The 17,808-nt window shown below is 35.9% G+C and overlaps 1 protein-coding gene across 2 annotated transcripts in view; it reads right to left on the reverse strand.

Moving 5' to 3' along the window:
• Nucleotides 1–488: 488 nt before the first annotated feature.
• UBL3 (ubiquitin like 3) overlaps nucleotides 489–17,808 on the reverse strand; it is a 69,689-nt gene continuing 52,369 nt past the window's right edge. The window contains exons 2-6 of one of the 2 annotated variants that reach the window (XM_068526649.1): nucleotides 13,383–13,491; nucleotides 8,004–8,090; nucleotides 4,083–4,160; nucleotides 3,308–3,374; nucleotides 489–1,112 (exon numbers count right to left, since the gene is read on the reverse strand). In XM_068526649.1, the coding sequence (XP_068382750.1) occupies nucleotides 3,322–3,374; nucleotides 4,083–4,160; nucleotides 8,004–8,090; nucleotides 13,383–13,491 (327 nt within the window). In that variant the 3' untranslated portion in view covers nucleotides 489–1,112; nucleotides 3,308–3,321. Of the gene's footprint in view, nucleotides 3,375–4,082; nucleotides 4,161–8,003; nucleotides 8,091–13,382; nucleotides 13,492–17,808 lie in introns of both variants that reach the window. The other variant, XM_068526648.1, reaches the window with a different exon arrangement.

Consider the following 17,808-nt stretch of genomic DNA (forward strand, 5'->3'; position numbering starts at 1 on the left):
TGCGGGGAGCCGCAGCCAACCGCCCGCTGCCCACGTCCGAGAAGCCCACTCTGCCAGGTCAGGGAAACCGTGCCTAGGAGACGGCCAGCGACCTGCAGTTTTGTTTCAACCACAAGGTATAGGTTGCACACCCTTCTTCAAGCCCTCCCCCCACCCCCAGTCACTCTGTTTGGCTAACCAGTGGCTATATTACAAAATAATAATGGGAAAAAAATAAAAGAAATGCCTGCAACAGTTACCAGTAAGGGTGGTGTGAAGGCACACAAAATTTTGGTTGATCACTTCTCTTTGATTTCGGTAATATAGAAGGAAAAAAGGCTGACGTAATGCTGATTTTACTGAAGAATGTAATAAAAGAAATGGAAGGAAAAAAGAGAAAAATAGTAGAGACAAAGACTATTTCTACACCAAAATTATGAAGTCATTTAAAAGAAGGGAAATATTCTACAACAGATGAAGAAAGTTTTAATTTCTTTTCACATTAAACATTGTTCACCACAGTCAGGTAACAGAAATTATTGTAACATTGGTCAAAGTGACATAAAACTAAGGATAGATGTTTGTTATGAGAAAACTTCATGTAATGTGAATGATGTTAAATACTATATTTCTCATGACAAGATACAACTTATCTTGAAGAGGAACCAAATAAGTCAGATCAAGGAGACATGCTGAGGTTTTAATAAAGAAGAAAAGCTTTGCCTTTTCCAGAATACTTCAAGTCTAGGACAATTTAGGTAAAAGACATGAGTTAACTAGCAAGTGCTGGGCAGGGTCACAGGCCTGTAGCTCAGGTTTTATTTACAGGACTGGACCGCTGCGGCTCTCGCCTTTCAGCAAGCAAGCTGTTTGTGGCAGAGGGACCTTCAATGGGGTATGATCGATCGAGTTTAACCAGCAGGCAGTCCAAGGAACTATTTTCAAAGGGATGGTTGAGTATTTTCACGTATACACTATTAAGGCATCTAAATTTTTGGTGTTTCCTGTATATAATTTTACTGCAGTTTTCAAGTTCTTCTTTTCATCTTGCACAGCAATGATGTCAGGTGCTGAGTGACGCCATTCTCTACTGACGAACCAGTTTATCCATCTTGCAAACTCTAAACTGAGGTCTTGTGAAGGGAAATTTGTAATGTGGGAACACACAGAAAAATATATTAAAAACCAATAGAGAATATGGTTAACCATCATAAAATTTCAATCACAATTAAATGTAGTCTTTAACTTTGAAGAAACAGAAGAATAATTAGAATTAAAATAGGTATTAAAAATAATTACCAGTAGTTTGTATTAGGAAAGAATACAGCCATAAGTGGCTTAATTGCCCAATTAAGTAACTACCAGATTCTTCTTTAGTCCACACTAACAGAATTCACATGTGAGCTAGTCAACAAAGCATATAAATATTCAACATCTCTTGAATCGAACATCTTAGTGATAACAGGGCCTATACATAGTTCTACCCATTGTCGTGACTGTGCACAAATTAACCAGGTTAAAGATCACAGATACACTGGGATTCCGCCCAAACCTAACAGTGGAATATTAAACAAATTTTTAAAAGATTCAGAAATAAAAACTGAACAATTTTAACATGGATGAGACAGTGCTTGAACAATTATCAACCTAATCAAGACCTTCAAAATTACCACCAAAATGCACTACAATATTTTTTTTTATTCAGTTTACAGAAAGAATCTATAAGTACAGGTTGCAGAAGGAAACTGTTTAGTGCTATTTACATTCATTTTAAAACTCTGCTCTATACAAATTTAATTCTGATCAGTATGAACAATATTTTCGTAGATCTACTGCATATAACGCCTTTTCGTCAAAGCATTAACAATGAGCAAAATAACCTGGTTACCTTTAAACGAAGCTGACCGTTTGAAACGATTTACACTTACTATTTGTAAGGGCCGTGGACGCTCATTTCAGTACAGAACATAACGTCAGCCTGCAACCTCATTTTTATAAAGGCTAAAGTTATTTATATAGAGCATTGTTCTATATACTACACGCCAATCTATATGTAAGTTCTATAGTTAGGTATTTTATAAGTTTTTTATTAAATATATTCTACATGTATTTGTAATTTCATCCAGGAAGAATTTCTTCCCAGTGAAAAAATATAAAATCTTTTATATTGTTTACAGGTTTAGATGAAACTAGCTCATGCTTTAGTGCTGTGCAAATTGCTTTTAGCATATCAATTTTTAAATTATTGGTACAAAACAAAAACATGGCATCCCTAATCAAGTGTGCCTTGAAAATCAGCTTTGGATTTTAATACGATTGCAAGCACTAATATCCAATGCAAACTACATAAAGAAACGAAATTAGTCCCTATGGAGAGCTTTTTAATTTTAAGAACTCATCTGAGGTCTCTAATGAGTAACTGTGACACTGGACACAGAGATGAGCAATAATTATGGGAAAATTCAATTTGCTGATATTCAAATACACAAAAGTGATGAATAAACGAGGTTTTCTAACATTTCTGTGCAATCACGGAGGTCTACGAGTGACTGGAATTTACCCCCGCGTTAAGGCTAGGACGCGAGCTCTCACCCCTCTTGTGCTACGTGAACAAGCCCTCAGTCACTGTCTGACCTAGACTTCACATGTTAAAGGAAAAACAACTAGTTTCATCAGCCCTCTGCTGAGTAATTTCAACAAGAGGCACATTTTGTTTTTTCACTTGTTGCAGTGAGAATAGTCACACTCAGCGTAGGATTCTGTGCCAGTGCAGCCGCCATGGCTGACTTTGGTAGAATTTACCCAACATTTTAGTTTCTTTTCCATGTTTTACTCTCAAGTTGGCCCAGTAATTAATTTCATTCATTGCTGAGTGCCTTCCAGTGTGGATCTGTATATATGAGTATACTTCTAGGTACCATGAACCATGTTATAAATTCTGCTGATGAAGAAAATAACTGTCAATCTTTTGTAGTGCACACTGTATTTGGAACACTTGATTTTGTTAGTTCTGGTGATGAAAATTTTTGTGGCAGCAAAATCGTTTCTGCTATGAAAGATAACTTGTTAACTTTTCCCCTGGAGATTGACTTGCATTCAAAAATCAATACATTTTAAAACTGCTCAACAGAAACAAAAATACTAGAAATAAAAAATCATAGTGAAAAATGTTCTTGGTTCTTTTTACTTTCGTGAGAAAAGATGACAGTGCTCAAGTGACAGTTCGGGTCCGTGTATTTACAGGCAGACCCTTCCTAAAGGTTCTGAAGCCACGCTGGGTCTCCTCCGGCCCAGCAGCATGAAAGACAAAGACTACATCACACCACACCTGGCAGACAGTGTTTACAGGATTACACAGCAATTACTCTCTCCAGTCTTTTCGCGATTCCTCTGACCTAGGGAAAAAGAAGAGAAGCCTTGTTTATGAAAATGCATGGGGAAAGGGGCGTAGTAAGAAACAGGATTTTTCCGTTTAACGTTTGCATTTTTTTTAATTAAAAAGCTATAGTAAATACCCTTTTAATTTTAGCCTGTTTCCAAAATGTCTGGTTATTTGCTTACTAACAAGCTCCATTCATAAACTATGAATAGAGTTTCTGGTGACTAGTTCTTAGTTAGGTCTTAGCAATCATCCACAAAGTCCCTTTCCCTCTCCACTGAGACGCAGCTCCAGGATGGATGGTGGCATGACCACCTCATCCTGCGCTGTCCCCCGAAAGCCTTCCCGGAAGCAGAAGCCTTCCACAGGGCAAGCAGTGTCTAGGCCAGATGGCTGAGGGGGTGGGGTGATAACCTGTCTTCACCCCCAAAACAGAGGCCCCCAGAGGTTTCTAACATAAAGGCCCGCTTATCTACCCATACACCCTAGAGAGTCCACAGCCCTGCCCCTCCCTCTCCTCTACCACAAACCAAGATACACACACACTCACACACATAAACACAGAGGAAAGTCAAGGGACACACTGAGTTGGTTTGACTGCTGAGAACTAGTCACCATAAACTATGAAAACTCCTTTCCCTCAGAATTTCCAAGAAAAACTGAGCCATTTTTGAATGCCCGTCTCTGTGGCTCAAGGGAGAAACTTCTCTAGTGCATGGCTTACCTTGAGAGTTTGGCTCTGGCAACGTCTCTCTGGCCACCAAATGCATCACTGTTGTTTTGCCGAAAGGCAGTTTTAACGCTATGTGAAAAGTAGAAGACAACCTGTCACATATACACCAACCTGTTGGAATCACTGACCAAAATTGAAACTGATTGCTGTTTGTATGACTTCCTCGACAGATGGCACTTCTTACCAGATAGAGCGTCTCTTACAAAATGAAATTAGGTTAATATTATCAGAAACAATTTTTATAATTCAGAAATTATTTAGCTATGGCTATCAGCTTGACACATGTATACATGTTGTTTAAGGAAGGGGACAAGAGAAAATGCATAACTGGTTAATATTGGACAATCTTTAAAGGAGAGAAGGAATTTCAAAAAATTTTTAAAGAACACTTTTTCTAAATTAGGGGGAAGTTTAGATTAAGAGACATTTGTTTCTAAACCTAATTATGTTTAGTCACATAATAAAATTCCTGCACCAAACAGGCCACTATAATGTAGAAATAGAAGAAATGACAAACATAATTTTAAACATAACAATAATATAATAATTTTATTATTTTTAACCTTATATTCTTCAATTAGAAAATAATTTTCTTAAAAAGGTTACTTTAAAAGAATCACTGTCTTGGCATTATTAGTAATCACTGTTTTCTAATCAAGTCTTTAAAAGGTTTTTCTCATTTGTAAGTAATAATTTTTATTATGAAATACTTCAGACACAGACTAATATAACGCACCCATGTATCCATGAACCGCTTACACAAAAGTGTCATGGTAAATCCCTTTGTCACTCTGTGTATAAAATTAGAAGCAGCCGGTAGCTCTAACATCTGGAGTTGTTCCCATAGCTGTGACGTTTTAGTTCTGACATGTCAAGCTACTCTGTTCACCACAAACGTAAGGCGGGCTCAGCTCACTACTCAGCAAGCACGGCCCTCCTGCTGCTTGCTCGTTAAACCTGCTCTATAGGATGATGGCTAAAAAGACCCCTAATTATCTTCAGTATTCCTAATAGTTCATGTCGTCAAGGTGAGTTTCCGTCTTATTTAAAGCTAGCCAGCCACTACTTGGTCTGTTCTCTTAATTTCCGAAGTTAAAATGAAGCATCATGGCCCCAAAATACACACTAGGCTGAAAAAAAAGGAGGGCCTTTATTGGATAATCTCCTAGGCCTGATTTAACACTGAAATGCAAACAGGACTTTATATTATTAACATTTCACTAAATGTATTGGGAAAGCCTGACTGAATTTAAAATGTCCACATACCAAGCTGTGTTCCACTCTCACACCATGTTCTTGACTCCAGTACGCCAGACCTGGGTTACAAGTGCACCCGGCTACTTACTGACTGTAAGGTGAGTTGTGAGAGTTCTGTTGTCCCCTCCCTACGCCTCAGCTTCCTCCACCTAAACTGGAGATAGTAATTCTGTCACCTGCCCCCTACCGCTGTACTGATGAAAAGAAACAATCCAAGGAAAGTGCTTACCTCAGGGCCTGGCACAAAAAAGCATTCCATAAATATTACCATGATCATCATCTTTTTGAGCAGCAAGGAAAACAGATCTCAGAGAACAGGTAAGTGAACTGAGATGTAAGTCTGGAGAAATGTTGGACAGGCCTAGAAAGCTGCTGAGGGGCTTACTGTTTGAAGCTACAAATTTGATTGACGGGGACTTAGTTTTCTTCTCCATCTGAATTTTAACTAGAAATTGTAGATATTGATACTAAGAGAAGGTAAAGGAAGAGGGATACAAGAGCCAAGATGCTTTCTCTCCTTCACTGTGGTGCTTCTGCTTTCTACTGTGACACTGCACAGTATCCAGGACAGAGGTTCTCACCCTTTACGTAAAAATTACCAGGGACTGCAAATCGGTAGTAGATCGGGAGACGGGGAGGGGGGAGAGTGGGCATGCAGAAATCTGCATTTAAAAATAAGTATCCGATGCCCACAGGGTTATACATACAGAGCAAGTCTCAAGCCGTGCAAAGCAAGCCTAGGCCTCCTCCACACTAGCCATTCAACTATATGACCCTGTGTGCTGTCTCCTCATTATGCACATTCAAGAATACAACAGGGAGACAAAGAAAAACACTGACCAAAAAGCCACAAATAGTTCAAAGTTATTACCCAGATTTACTGATCAACTTAAAGGGTCTAGGTTATATTCCTATGCTCTTTGTCTAAATCACTAAGACCAGAGACGGTTTGGTTTTGAAAAGATTAACAGCAACATAGAATGACAGTAATAACCTTAAGTCAATCTGTTAATCGGTCAAAAACAAATTCCAAAAAAAAGTCAATAGTTTGATTTTAACACAAATTCTATTATCTTTAATATGAAGTTGGAACTTTGGGGCCACAACAGAGAGGTAGTTAAAGAATTAAGAAATTGCTCATGTAGATCAATACTCAAAAGGGAAATGGAGTCTCAAGACTCATTCGTGGAGTCAATAGATTAATTCAATCAACACTGACCCATCAACACTACAAGAGCTTACGTGAGGCACAGACAATCAAAAAAAGCTAAAATATGGTCCCATCCTTAATGAATGTAAAATATAGCCATGGACAACACATTAAGAATTGGTCCATGTAACTACACAGAGAGCTATAAAGAAATAATAATAACAATAACTACAAACCAAAAAAGCTACATTTTAAATGGCAGATACCTCTCAGGAGATAGCAGCACTCTTTAGACCAGTGTTATCACTGCCTCCAAAACTTGGCTGTGTGTAAAATTACACACTGAAACACTCCATCTACTTGATATTGTCATAATAATCATTTGCGTTCATCTACTCCAAGTCACATAGTATTTTAACAGAGAATTTTATGTGTTTCTACTATGTAATACCAGAGCACCTTGAAGGAAGAGATTCTTTTTCAACCCTGTATCTTTAATTGTTTAGCAGTGTTGGCACATAAGAAATAAATACATGCTGAATAAATGAATGAATGAATGAAAATATTCTACCTTTAAGGAAGAACAGATTAAACATTTCAATTATTAGGTTTAGAGGAAAAAAGTCATGACTATATGTAAACAAAGATATATTACAGGAGATCACTTCCTTTGCCTACAAATTTCTAATTCTCATAATATATTTGAAATACTTGTACTTAAATAAAAACAAATCCCGCTGATGGTAGAGAATGTCCCCCTCAGAAGGGGGCACTATTGAGCTACATTTCCCCATTCACATATAAAGAGCAGTAATAGCTAACAATTAAAGTGTTTACTATGTGCCAAGCACTGTTCTATGTGCTTTGAATATATAAACTAATTCAACCCTCCCAACCTATGAGGTAGGCACTATGGTTATCCTAATTTACCGATGAGGAAACTAGGACAGAAAGTAGTGAAGCAACTTGCTCAAGGTTACAGAGCCAGCAGGTAGTGGAGCTAAGATACAACTTAGACAATCTGGCTCTAAAATCTGCTCTTTCAGTCACTACACTACACTGTTTCTCTAATGTTACTCACTTACCTTTATTCCTGCATGATTAGCAATTACATCAGTTAGAGTCAAACTGAAAACATACCTTCAGTATTCTATTTGAAAATCCATTACCATAAACTTCTCCTGGTTTGTGTGTCTCGCTTTAACTTAAAAATATTACATCTAAATTATTATCCAGAAGTACACTTAAATTACATTTATAAAATATAGGCATGGACTCCCATCTATAATAGCTTAGAGTTTATTCTACAAGGCAGTAAACACTTAATCAAAGTGCTAAAATTAAATGGAATGCAAAATATAAAGAAGTAGACATATCAAAAATTAGGCAAAATTCACAAAGTTTGAAATTATATATTTTTAGTAAAATCAGACATTAGCATTTAAACAAATGAATAATGCTGCCATGAGACAGGCATTAAATCCCATTACAAAGGTAACTATTACCTCCTAATGTGACATTTCCATGTAGAAATCGTCCTTGATAAATAAGGCGTAGAATATTTGGACTGCTGACCTGCTCTTCTTCCCAGTCTGGAAAGAACCAGGGAATTGTTAGGTGCATTTCAACATAAAATTAAGGTATTAGTGCATTGTTCTAAAATTCGGCTCCAAATCAGATAGAATACATCAGAGAAGACGCTTGGAGCTTCCTAATAATTGGAACAGTCACTACCCACGCAATCACTGTTCTTGTTATTCTCATTAAATAGCAAGAGCTGCTTAAGACTAGTTTTTGCTTCTTAAAGAACACTAAGGGGCTTCCCTGGTGGCGCAGTGGTTAAGAATCTGCCTGCCAATGCAGGGGACACGGGTTCGAGCCCTGGTCCGGGAAGATCCCACATGCCGCGGAGCATCTAAGCCCGTGCGCCGCAACTACTGAGCCTGTGTGCCTAGAGAGCCTGTGCTCCGCAACGAAGAGTAGCCCCCGCTCGCCGCAACTAGAGAAAGACTGTGCGCAGCAACGAAGACCCAATGCAGCCAAAAATAAATTAAAAAAAAAAAAAGAACACTAAAATGTGCCAAAATATGGTCCTGAAGTTTAAAAATTAAAACAAATGAGTTGGGGAAAATCTAATCCTAGTTTTAAAAATGTCAGTTGAAAATTTTAATAACCAGTAATTAACAGAAAATATTATAATATTACAAAATTTGTGCCTTTTAAAATATACATTTGAGGCTGGAAACAATAGGTTTAACAAAGATTTTTTAAAGAATTAATATATTGATATAGAGCATAACAAAAAACTATACCTCAATAACTGGAAAACAAACATTTAAAAAAACAGAACAACAAAAAAATTAACAGTGTTTACTTTTGGGTAATGTTGATAACTTTATTGTTTTTTTGAAGCCAATTGATAAACATTACAGAAGACACTTTAGTTCACTTTACCCAAAATTCTCAGTATAAACTTGAAAAATAACAGATATTAGAAGGTGCTATAAAAGTATGAAAGCTAGGATAATGTACGAAGAAAATCAAAAGACAAACTGGTAGGTAGAATGAATAACAGAATATTTCATGTTAGTGTATAACTTACATTATAGTAAAATATGGAATACGATTCTGTTAAAATAATGGTTTGAGAACACTGGTATCATGACAAGGTATGGGGTTAGTAATTTTCACTAGCTTGTAGATACAGAATTTGAAGCTCCGATTTTGAAAGATTCGAGAATTTCATCATCCTCTTCCTCAAGAATTCTAGTATCAGGTGTTTGTTTCCTATTGAAGCTCCTGTTTTCAGGAGATGGTAACTGTCAACACACAAACTAGTTTAAAATAGCCTGACGAGCGAGGGACAGAAGAGAAAGGCGGTAAGTAGAGCACTTTTCTTCTTGCCTTTTTTTGAGTGTTCAAAACGATGAATATGAATTTGACAAAACCAGTGCCTGTCAGTGACTCAGCACAACAGGAATGGGTAAGGAGAAGTGAAACCCATTCACTCTCCCCAGGCCCCCGTCCCATCCCTCCCCCTGGGGTGTCTCTGTTGCCTTCTGACTCCAGGGCTCCCAGGTCCCTCTTCTCCAGAAGAAAGAGTAAGTTGTAAGCTGTTAACACTTTCGTATGGATTACTTTGAATTCATCACACCCAAAATTACTGTTTAATAGAATATTTCTTTTTTTTTTCCCTTCAGCGTTGTTCATTTTATTCTGTCATGATAATAATTTCTACCTAATCTAATTTTACATGGGTCAAATTGTATTTTGTGTTAAATGTCCTCAATGTCAAAATGCCAGGGTTAAAATATTCTCCTATAATTTTTCTTTTTAAAATAATTTTCATTCAATTTATTCAAACTAAAAAAAAACATTTACCCATCTCTCCCCTCCCCCCCACCTTGTGCAACCACCAATCTGCTCTCTGTTATCTATGAGCTTGGCTTTTTTTTTTTTTTTAAGATTCTACATATAAGAGATATCATCCGGTATTCATCTTTCCCTCTCTGACTTATCTCACTTTGCATAACTGCCCTCCAGGCCCATCCATGTTGTTGCAAATGGCAAGATTTCACTCTTGGCTGAGTAATATTCCATTGTATATGTGTGTGTCTCTCACAATTTCATCATCCATTCATCCACTGATGGAAACTCAGGTTGTTTCCATACCTTGGCTATTGTAAATAAAGCTGCAATGGGCATTGGGGTGCATATATCATTTCGAATTAAGTGTTTTCATTTTCTTCAGATAAATACCCAGAAGTAGAATTGCTAGACCATATAGTAGTTCTATTTTTCATTTTTTGAGGAATCGCCATACTGTTTTCCAAAGTGGCCGCACCAGTTTACATTCCCACCACTGTGGCTGGGAATGTAATTTGGCCTCCTTTTCTCCACGTCGTCACCAACACTTGTTATTCCTTGTCTTTTTGGTAACAGTCATTCTAACAGGTGTGAGGTAACATGTTGTTATGGTTTTGATTTGCATTTCCCAGATGATTAATGATGTTGAGCATCTTTTCTCGTGCCTGTTGCCCATCTGTGCGTCTTCTTTGGAAAAATGTCTGTTCAGGTCTCCTGCCCATTTTAAAACTGGATTGTTTGTTTTTTTGCTGTTGAGTTGTATGAGTTCCTTGTATATTTTAGATATTAGACCCTTATCAGATATATGAATATTTCTGGTCAAGATATAAAGACAAATGACAGTAATTGTCTAATTTACACAGAAAAAAATTCTAAAAATGTTTAAAGTTTTTTTTTGAGATGCAGAAACTTGACACCACATATTTCTTTATCCTACACAGAGTGTCATGATTCTCATGTGCTTCTGTGGTTTAATATGCTATCTTCCTTTCCCTCTCAGAGGATCTGAAATTTAAAGAGACCTGTAGAAGAACAATGCTTACAGGAGGAATTTCAGCTACTAGCAACATATATTTAGTGGGTTATTTTTTGGAACTCTGACCCAATAACACTATGTGCCTGACTAGTCCATCTATTAACAATATTCCACTAAGCTGCACAAGAATATACCCAAGGAAACCAGTCCCTTCCAAAAATATATTGCACAAAGTACTTCCTTCTACTGATTTAATATTCACTACACTTTTATTATTAGCACCAATAAATATTTACATTTGCTGACCTTAGTGCATTAAGTGATACAAAGTAGACCTAGATTTTTTAATATTTTATATAAAATAAAAATTATTTATTTTTATTCCCTGCAGTGTCTAAAATTGCTGAGTAGAACTGGCAAACTGAGGAAAAGACTGGGTTCAAAAACTTTTTCTATGAAAGTAAGTAACGTAGAATTGATACAGTCAATTCCCAATACTGGTAGATGGTTTGGGAAACTATGTTACAGACCTGCACCTGAATCTCACATTTGTTTACCATTAATCAGGATACTTGAAGGAACTGAAACTAATTTTAATGCCTAAGTCAAACGGTTACAAAGGTGAAAGTATTTCCTTTACCTCAAGTTATGGCGTAACCCTTGTAGCCAGGGTTGTAGTGCCCTTTTCTACAACATGCCCACAGATGTCAGAAGCCTATCTTCACCTTCCACCCCACAAAAGTCACAAAAGGCGTCTTTACACTTAGTACAACATCACCACCACACAGGTATTTAAAAACGCTTTCCATACTCTTACTTATCTACCCTGCCTGGCTATGAAGAAAACCCAGTATTCTAAGAGCCCAAGTTTAGTTTACTTCAGCTCTTCTGAAATTCCTTCCTATCTATGACCTCTAGCTTCAGTCTCTTCCTGATTTAGGAACTAGTGTTGACTTGTTCCTTGGTTATCAGCGAGAAGAAAGATCCAGTCATTTGAAAGTGTTTGTCTAAAGCAGTATTTCTTAAACTCAGGTCTATGAATCCACAAAGACAGGTTCTTAGGGTCTCAAAATCCTTTTCAATAAATTCTAGATTGTGTTTTCATTTTAATGATAATCTGCAAGAGATTATCTAGATAATTCAAATAATTACCTTACAACCAAGTACAGCCTTGGGATTTTAGTACCCACGTATGCATTTTAAGTTTATGATTGTACTGGTGCCAAGCAGTACTTCTTTGTCAAGAGGTTAACAAGAAAAGAACAGAGGTTGACTTAATACATAAACGATGCATTCTTGTTAAGTGAAGGTTGAATGACAATTTGGTACACTGTGTGAATGAAGGTTTTGTGGTGAATCTACAGATAACCGCCTTCTCATACAGCAAGTAGTAGCAGAGGCATGACACACTCAACAGTACCATATTCATGGTGCAAGCAGTGAGTCAGTTTTAGCAAAAGTATATCATGTGGCACATTAAAGTTGTTAATTTGAACATTACTGGTTTTAGAGTTATATTTGCATTTTCTTTGTAGATCTGTTTTAGTTTTATGGTTGTATACAAGTTAATAAGGATAAAGAGTTAATTGAGTTATATGTCTCTATCCTTAAAAATAAACATTATAACAAAAATAATTTAAGTCAGCATTAGGGAATCTACAAGAATGTCTTCCTGTGAAGAGTTCCATATATTTTTTTAGGTTGAGAAACACTGATCTAATTGATTCATTTTGTATACACTGTGTTCTTTGTTAAAACAAGTCTTGTGATTTAAAAGTCCAAATCGCTTTGGTAGTAAAATTAAGTGAAATCAGCTGAAACAGTCATATCACTATGGTACATGCCATTAAAAGGGTCAAGATGACTTGGGTTAAGTTCAAAGGAAGAACATAAGCTAAAGACTCACTTGAGGATGGCAAGACAGTCGTATTACATAGAAAAGAACCAGAGAAAGGAATACCACATACACACACCCCCGTCCCCGTGCCCAAATTTTGTTTGTCATGGATACTGGCTTGAAAATGCAATGTATAAATGGATTTTATACCTTCTTGACCTTGTAGTAGTTCAGAGAACACAGGAAGTGACATGAATTAGAAATTAACTTTGTGTCAAGCTCAATTTAAAATAGGCTATGTATAGAATAGACCAAAGAGAATGTATTATAATTTGTTAAAGACAGTTTTTCTTTCCTTTTATTTGTGTTTTGGTATAAATAGGGTTACTGATATGAAAGTGTGTATGTGTGTGTGTTAGCGACCTTGTGTATTTTTTTTAAAAATAATTTTCTTCTATCAATACATTGAAACAGCTCTAAAGCCAACCAGGGCCTTGATGCACTGGCTCCATTATCATTCTGCAGTGAGGGAGCTGAAAAGCAAAACCCAGGAAGGATGCAGCAACCCCCTTAACTTTAAGCCTTATACCCTCAATCATTTGTTTGTTCTCTTTTATTTACTTACAACTTTTTCAAAATGTTTATGAAACAAGGTAGGGCATGAAGAATTACATTATTCATTCCCAAGAGAAAAATACCACTCACCCATCGGCCAATTGTCATACACATGCTTTGCAATGTCAGAAGCAGAATCATTAGGAGAAAACAGGAACTCTTTTGTTTTCCCGCTTACCAAGATGAGGCGCAAGTTTATCTGAAAGAAGACAATGATTCTTTTAATATAAATCTTGAAATTTTTAAAATAAAATAATGACTCATAGTCTTTTCATTTCAATAACATTCTCAGTTATTACTAATGCCATTTTCTGGTTTTTATTTACTTAAATTATAAAAAGATTCTTTTTAAAGAATGAGAATTTGAGACATGATTTTATTTCCATTATTTAATACATATGTGTGTGGGGGGGGGGGTAATTTACCATAATAAACGAACAAAGGAAAACCAAAATTCATTATACTTTTACACTTAACTACTCCAGCAATGCTCAGAATTGGACTTTTACAGGTTATCAGTATAACTATAAAATACACATTTTCCATTGAAAAGCTAATAGAAGTGGTTACCCTGCAGATCACATCACTAAACAGGAAAAATATTTACTTGCTAATCTGCTTCTTAGAAAAAAGAGACAAGAATTATATACAACTTTTTATCCTATAAAAAATTTTCAAACCTAAACAAGTTAACCAGAAACTATAATTTTAAAGAACTTTATTAGAGTTAATAGAGGATTCAATAATAGTAGTTACTTTAATCCCAATTACATGATCATTCATTTCTGTGGGAAGGGGTGGAGGCGCTATGTGTGACAAAGAACACAGATTCACCCTCACCGGAAAACCTAAAATGGACAAGAGAACTAAAAATTTTGAGATCCACTGGATTTACAATTCCAAGTCAATATATATTTGCTTATACCAATCTTAATATATTTTCCAAAATGTTCACTTTTTCATTTTTATCTTTGTCCGTAATTAATGATATTATTTAAAACCACGATATTCATTCATTTCCCCTATAAGTTACAGAAATACAAGTGCGGTTTTCTGTACCTCCAGGCCTCTGTTAAGAGAGCAAATAACACCTTCTTAAAACTTCCAGTCCTGAGCTCAGCGCTGGGACTAGCCTAGCTTCTTTATATATAGAGAACAGAGAATGTCATTGTACCAGTTTGAATTGTGCCGGGTCCTAGGTTACCCAAGCTCTCCTCCTCAGTTATTAACATTTTTTTTTTCTTATCAAAAAAACCCCAGAAAATCTTTAAGATGACAAAGCCTACAATGAATAAACCGGTACCTACTGCAGCAACACCAAGACACCAGGTCACTGATTTACTATCTGCCACCACCGTGGCCATTGCCACTCCCAGTGCCTCACCACCTTGAAAATGTACTGAAAGCTATAAAATATCTCCTCTAGAAAAATGCTATACGCAAACAATTCTGCATTCAATGGAATGCAGCTGGATTCCACAGTGGATGGAGTAGAACTGGGTTCCATGTTAGAAACTGTATTCTAACTGTATGTACACTACATCTCAATTTTTAAAGTATTTTAAAAGATAAAAGAAAAAGAAATCTACATTTCAGGTGGAAAGCCCTTTCGATATGTCCAAGATGAATTTTTGCTGCCTTTCCTAATTAAAATGAAATTAGACCAAAGAACTTAATACAGGAAGAGATCTGATGAAATCACACTGCTATAAAGAAGTAATTTGATTCAGAAACTCTAAGTTCCATTAGAACAAAATTCAAGTAATAGTTTGCAAGAATGATTATATTGTAAGAAAGCATCACCTTATTTATCTCCTATAACAAGCAAGTAATGAGCGATTCCCAAAGCAAGAAACCTAACATCTACACAATACAATGTGAATTTTAGTTCTCACACATGTATCACTATTCAAGGCTGTCTCTTTATGTGTGAATATTGGTAAATATATATTTGCTCTGAACTTACATGGAATCTTTTAATAGCTTCAAACTACTGTGTAACAGCCCTTCAGTTATTAATGCCCAAGAAATTATGCCCTTCATGATGGTTCAGCCACATGTGTCTGCTTAACCAGAAAGAAATATAATTAAATTCAGGCTTCCTAAGAGTTATGTAAGTGATATGAACCTACTATTTCCTGGAATCAACTTTTAAGTTTAATGTTAATTTCTATTGAGCTTTTCTTCAAATTATATTTAAAAATAGCAAAGAAAAGAGGGAAGGAGGACTTAATCCTTATCTTCTGTAAAGTTTACACTAATACATACTTTAGATTTTCCCTAATATCCATCAATATGGAAATGGAAAAATAAATGATAGCACATCCTTACTATGGAAATTTCCCACAGTCATTAAACAACGTAAGATATAGATCTATATGATTTGACATGGAAAGACATCCACAATATATTAAACAAAAACAAAATAATCCACATACCTCCACCCCATAAATACATAACACTAAGTGCACTCATGCTGCAAAGTTCTTGGCATTTCCTATTTTAAAACGGATATAATCACTGTCACTAATAAACTGATATCTCACTTTCATATTTAAAAGTCAACGGTCTAACAAATTTATGTTTATCTAGATGTTCAGAATGTTGAAAACTTTTGGCCTGTAGATGTGTTTGACACAGGTTAAAAAATATTTTTTTAAATGTTTACAGGTGGGCATGAACTTTTCAGTTTGACACATACCCTAGTAATCTCAATATACTCACACTGGTCTGCTTCATACACTTATACCTGGCTGGCCCCAGAAAACATTTAAGTTTATAATTCGTGGTAAAGTTTGAAAGTGGCTTTGGGCTACAAAACAGAAGCAGAGTAAGATTTTAAAACCTACTTAGAGGGAAACTAATCACCCCTTTGGGTGGGGAAAGGGGAGAACATGACAACTGCAAGAATAAGTCTAAAAGTACATCAATCTAAGAATTTATCAAATCTTACCATTAAACTATCTATAACTGACAGCAGCAGTTAAAGACTGCATTTGGAAAGAAGCTTAAGTCCAAAATTAAAACTAACAGCAATAAACCCACAAAATTAAGTGGCTGAGTAAAGTAACACATTGCCTGAGACACTTCCACTGCCTGGAACAGTGCCTGACATAGTAGGTGTTCAACCAGTATTTGTTGACTCACTAATATGCCAGTTTCTTCAGTTTGAAGACTCAAGTAGAGATGTAGACTAGATAGGTCAGCACCAAGATCCAAATCCAGGCTTCCACATTCTGGGCATTTTATTAAATGACAAGTGTAGTAAGTAGAATGAGAATGGATAGTAATTTTGTGGTAGTGACATGGACATGTGGATATTCCAATGTGTAGAACCCTCAATGTTTAATTTGTCAGGGTCTGGATCTTTAGTGTCAGCAATATGCCACAATTTATATAAATGCTATTATTTAGTAAGGCACTCTGAAAAGTGAAATTAATCTTGAGCTACCATATTAACATGTATATTGTGCCTAGTTTTCAAATGAAGATAAAGACTGGGTTTATTGATATGTTAGATTAACAGATGAGTCTGGACTTGTTCCTATGCTTATAGCTATGTGACAGCCTTGTCCCTAGACTAGGAAGCATGAATCTATCTGCCTCAGTATGCAGTCAAGTTTATCTTAGGACTGTAACACCAAGGGAGGAAAACACTGAATTCCCATCACTTCCTTTAGAAGAAATCCTGAAAGCAATCACCCAGACAAACATCTAGCTACACAGGTTGGTCAGTAGTTAATTGTTCTTATATTACAGTTAGAATCTCTCAGGTTTATTCAGATAAATAATGTCAATTATAGCTCCCCTCAGTAAATATATAGCAATTCCTACAAATTTCTTTGTAGGAATTTTCTTTTAGAAGATTATGTATTCATTATTTAAATACTTATTAATGAAAGACCTTTTTACTTCTTTGAAGCCAAATCAATCTATAAAATACCTTAAAAGAACCTCTGCTTGTGAGGTAGTGGGATTCTCAACACATCAACAATGGGTTACAAACAACACTCTTATTGACAGCTTAAAATGTGATATACTGATATACATACTTATCTAAAAATAAAACTGCTAATCAGGACTCTGAATGACTTGGTATGAGATGGAGTTCCTATTATGTAATGAAATTCCCAAGGGATGGCACTTAGCTCATCCAAATGAATTATATATTTTATAATTACTTTTGAGGCAAAACAAATCAAAACAAGACTATTAGTGTGGTAGAACTACCATGATAATTTCCCATAAGGCCAATGGAAACAACAGAAGCTCTTCCATGCATGTAATTTCAAGTTAAAAAAAAAAAAAAAAAAAGTTTTCGGTCAAATTGATTGCCATTCCTATTTGTTAGATTATATCAATTTGGAGAAATCTCATCTAGAGCTTAATTCACTCAACAATTTGTTTTCAGTTGGTCAGGATGGAAAAATTTAGAGGAAGGAAAGAGCGGGGATGGAAGATGGGATTAACTGGAATATAAACGGACAATTAGGAGATGGACCATGCCCTTTAAAAG

The sequence above is a fragment of the Eschrichtius robustus genome, chromosome 18 (genome assembly GCF_028021215.1).
Source record: "Eschrichtius robustus isolate mEscRob2 chromosome 18, mEscRob2.pri, whole genome shotgun sequence".
Lineage (NCBI taxonomy): Eukaryota > Metazoa > Chordata > Mammalia > Artiodactyla > Eschrichtiidae > Eschrichtius > Eschrichtius robustus.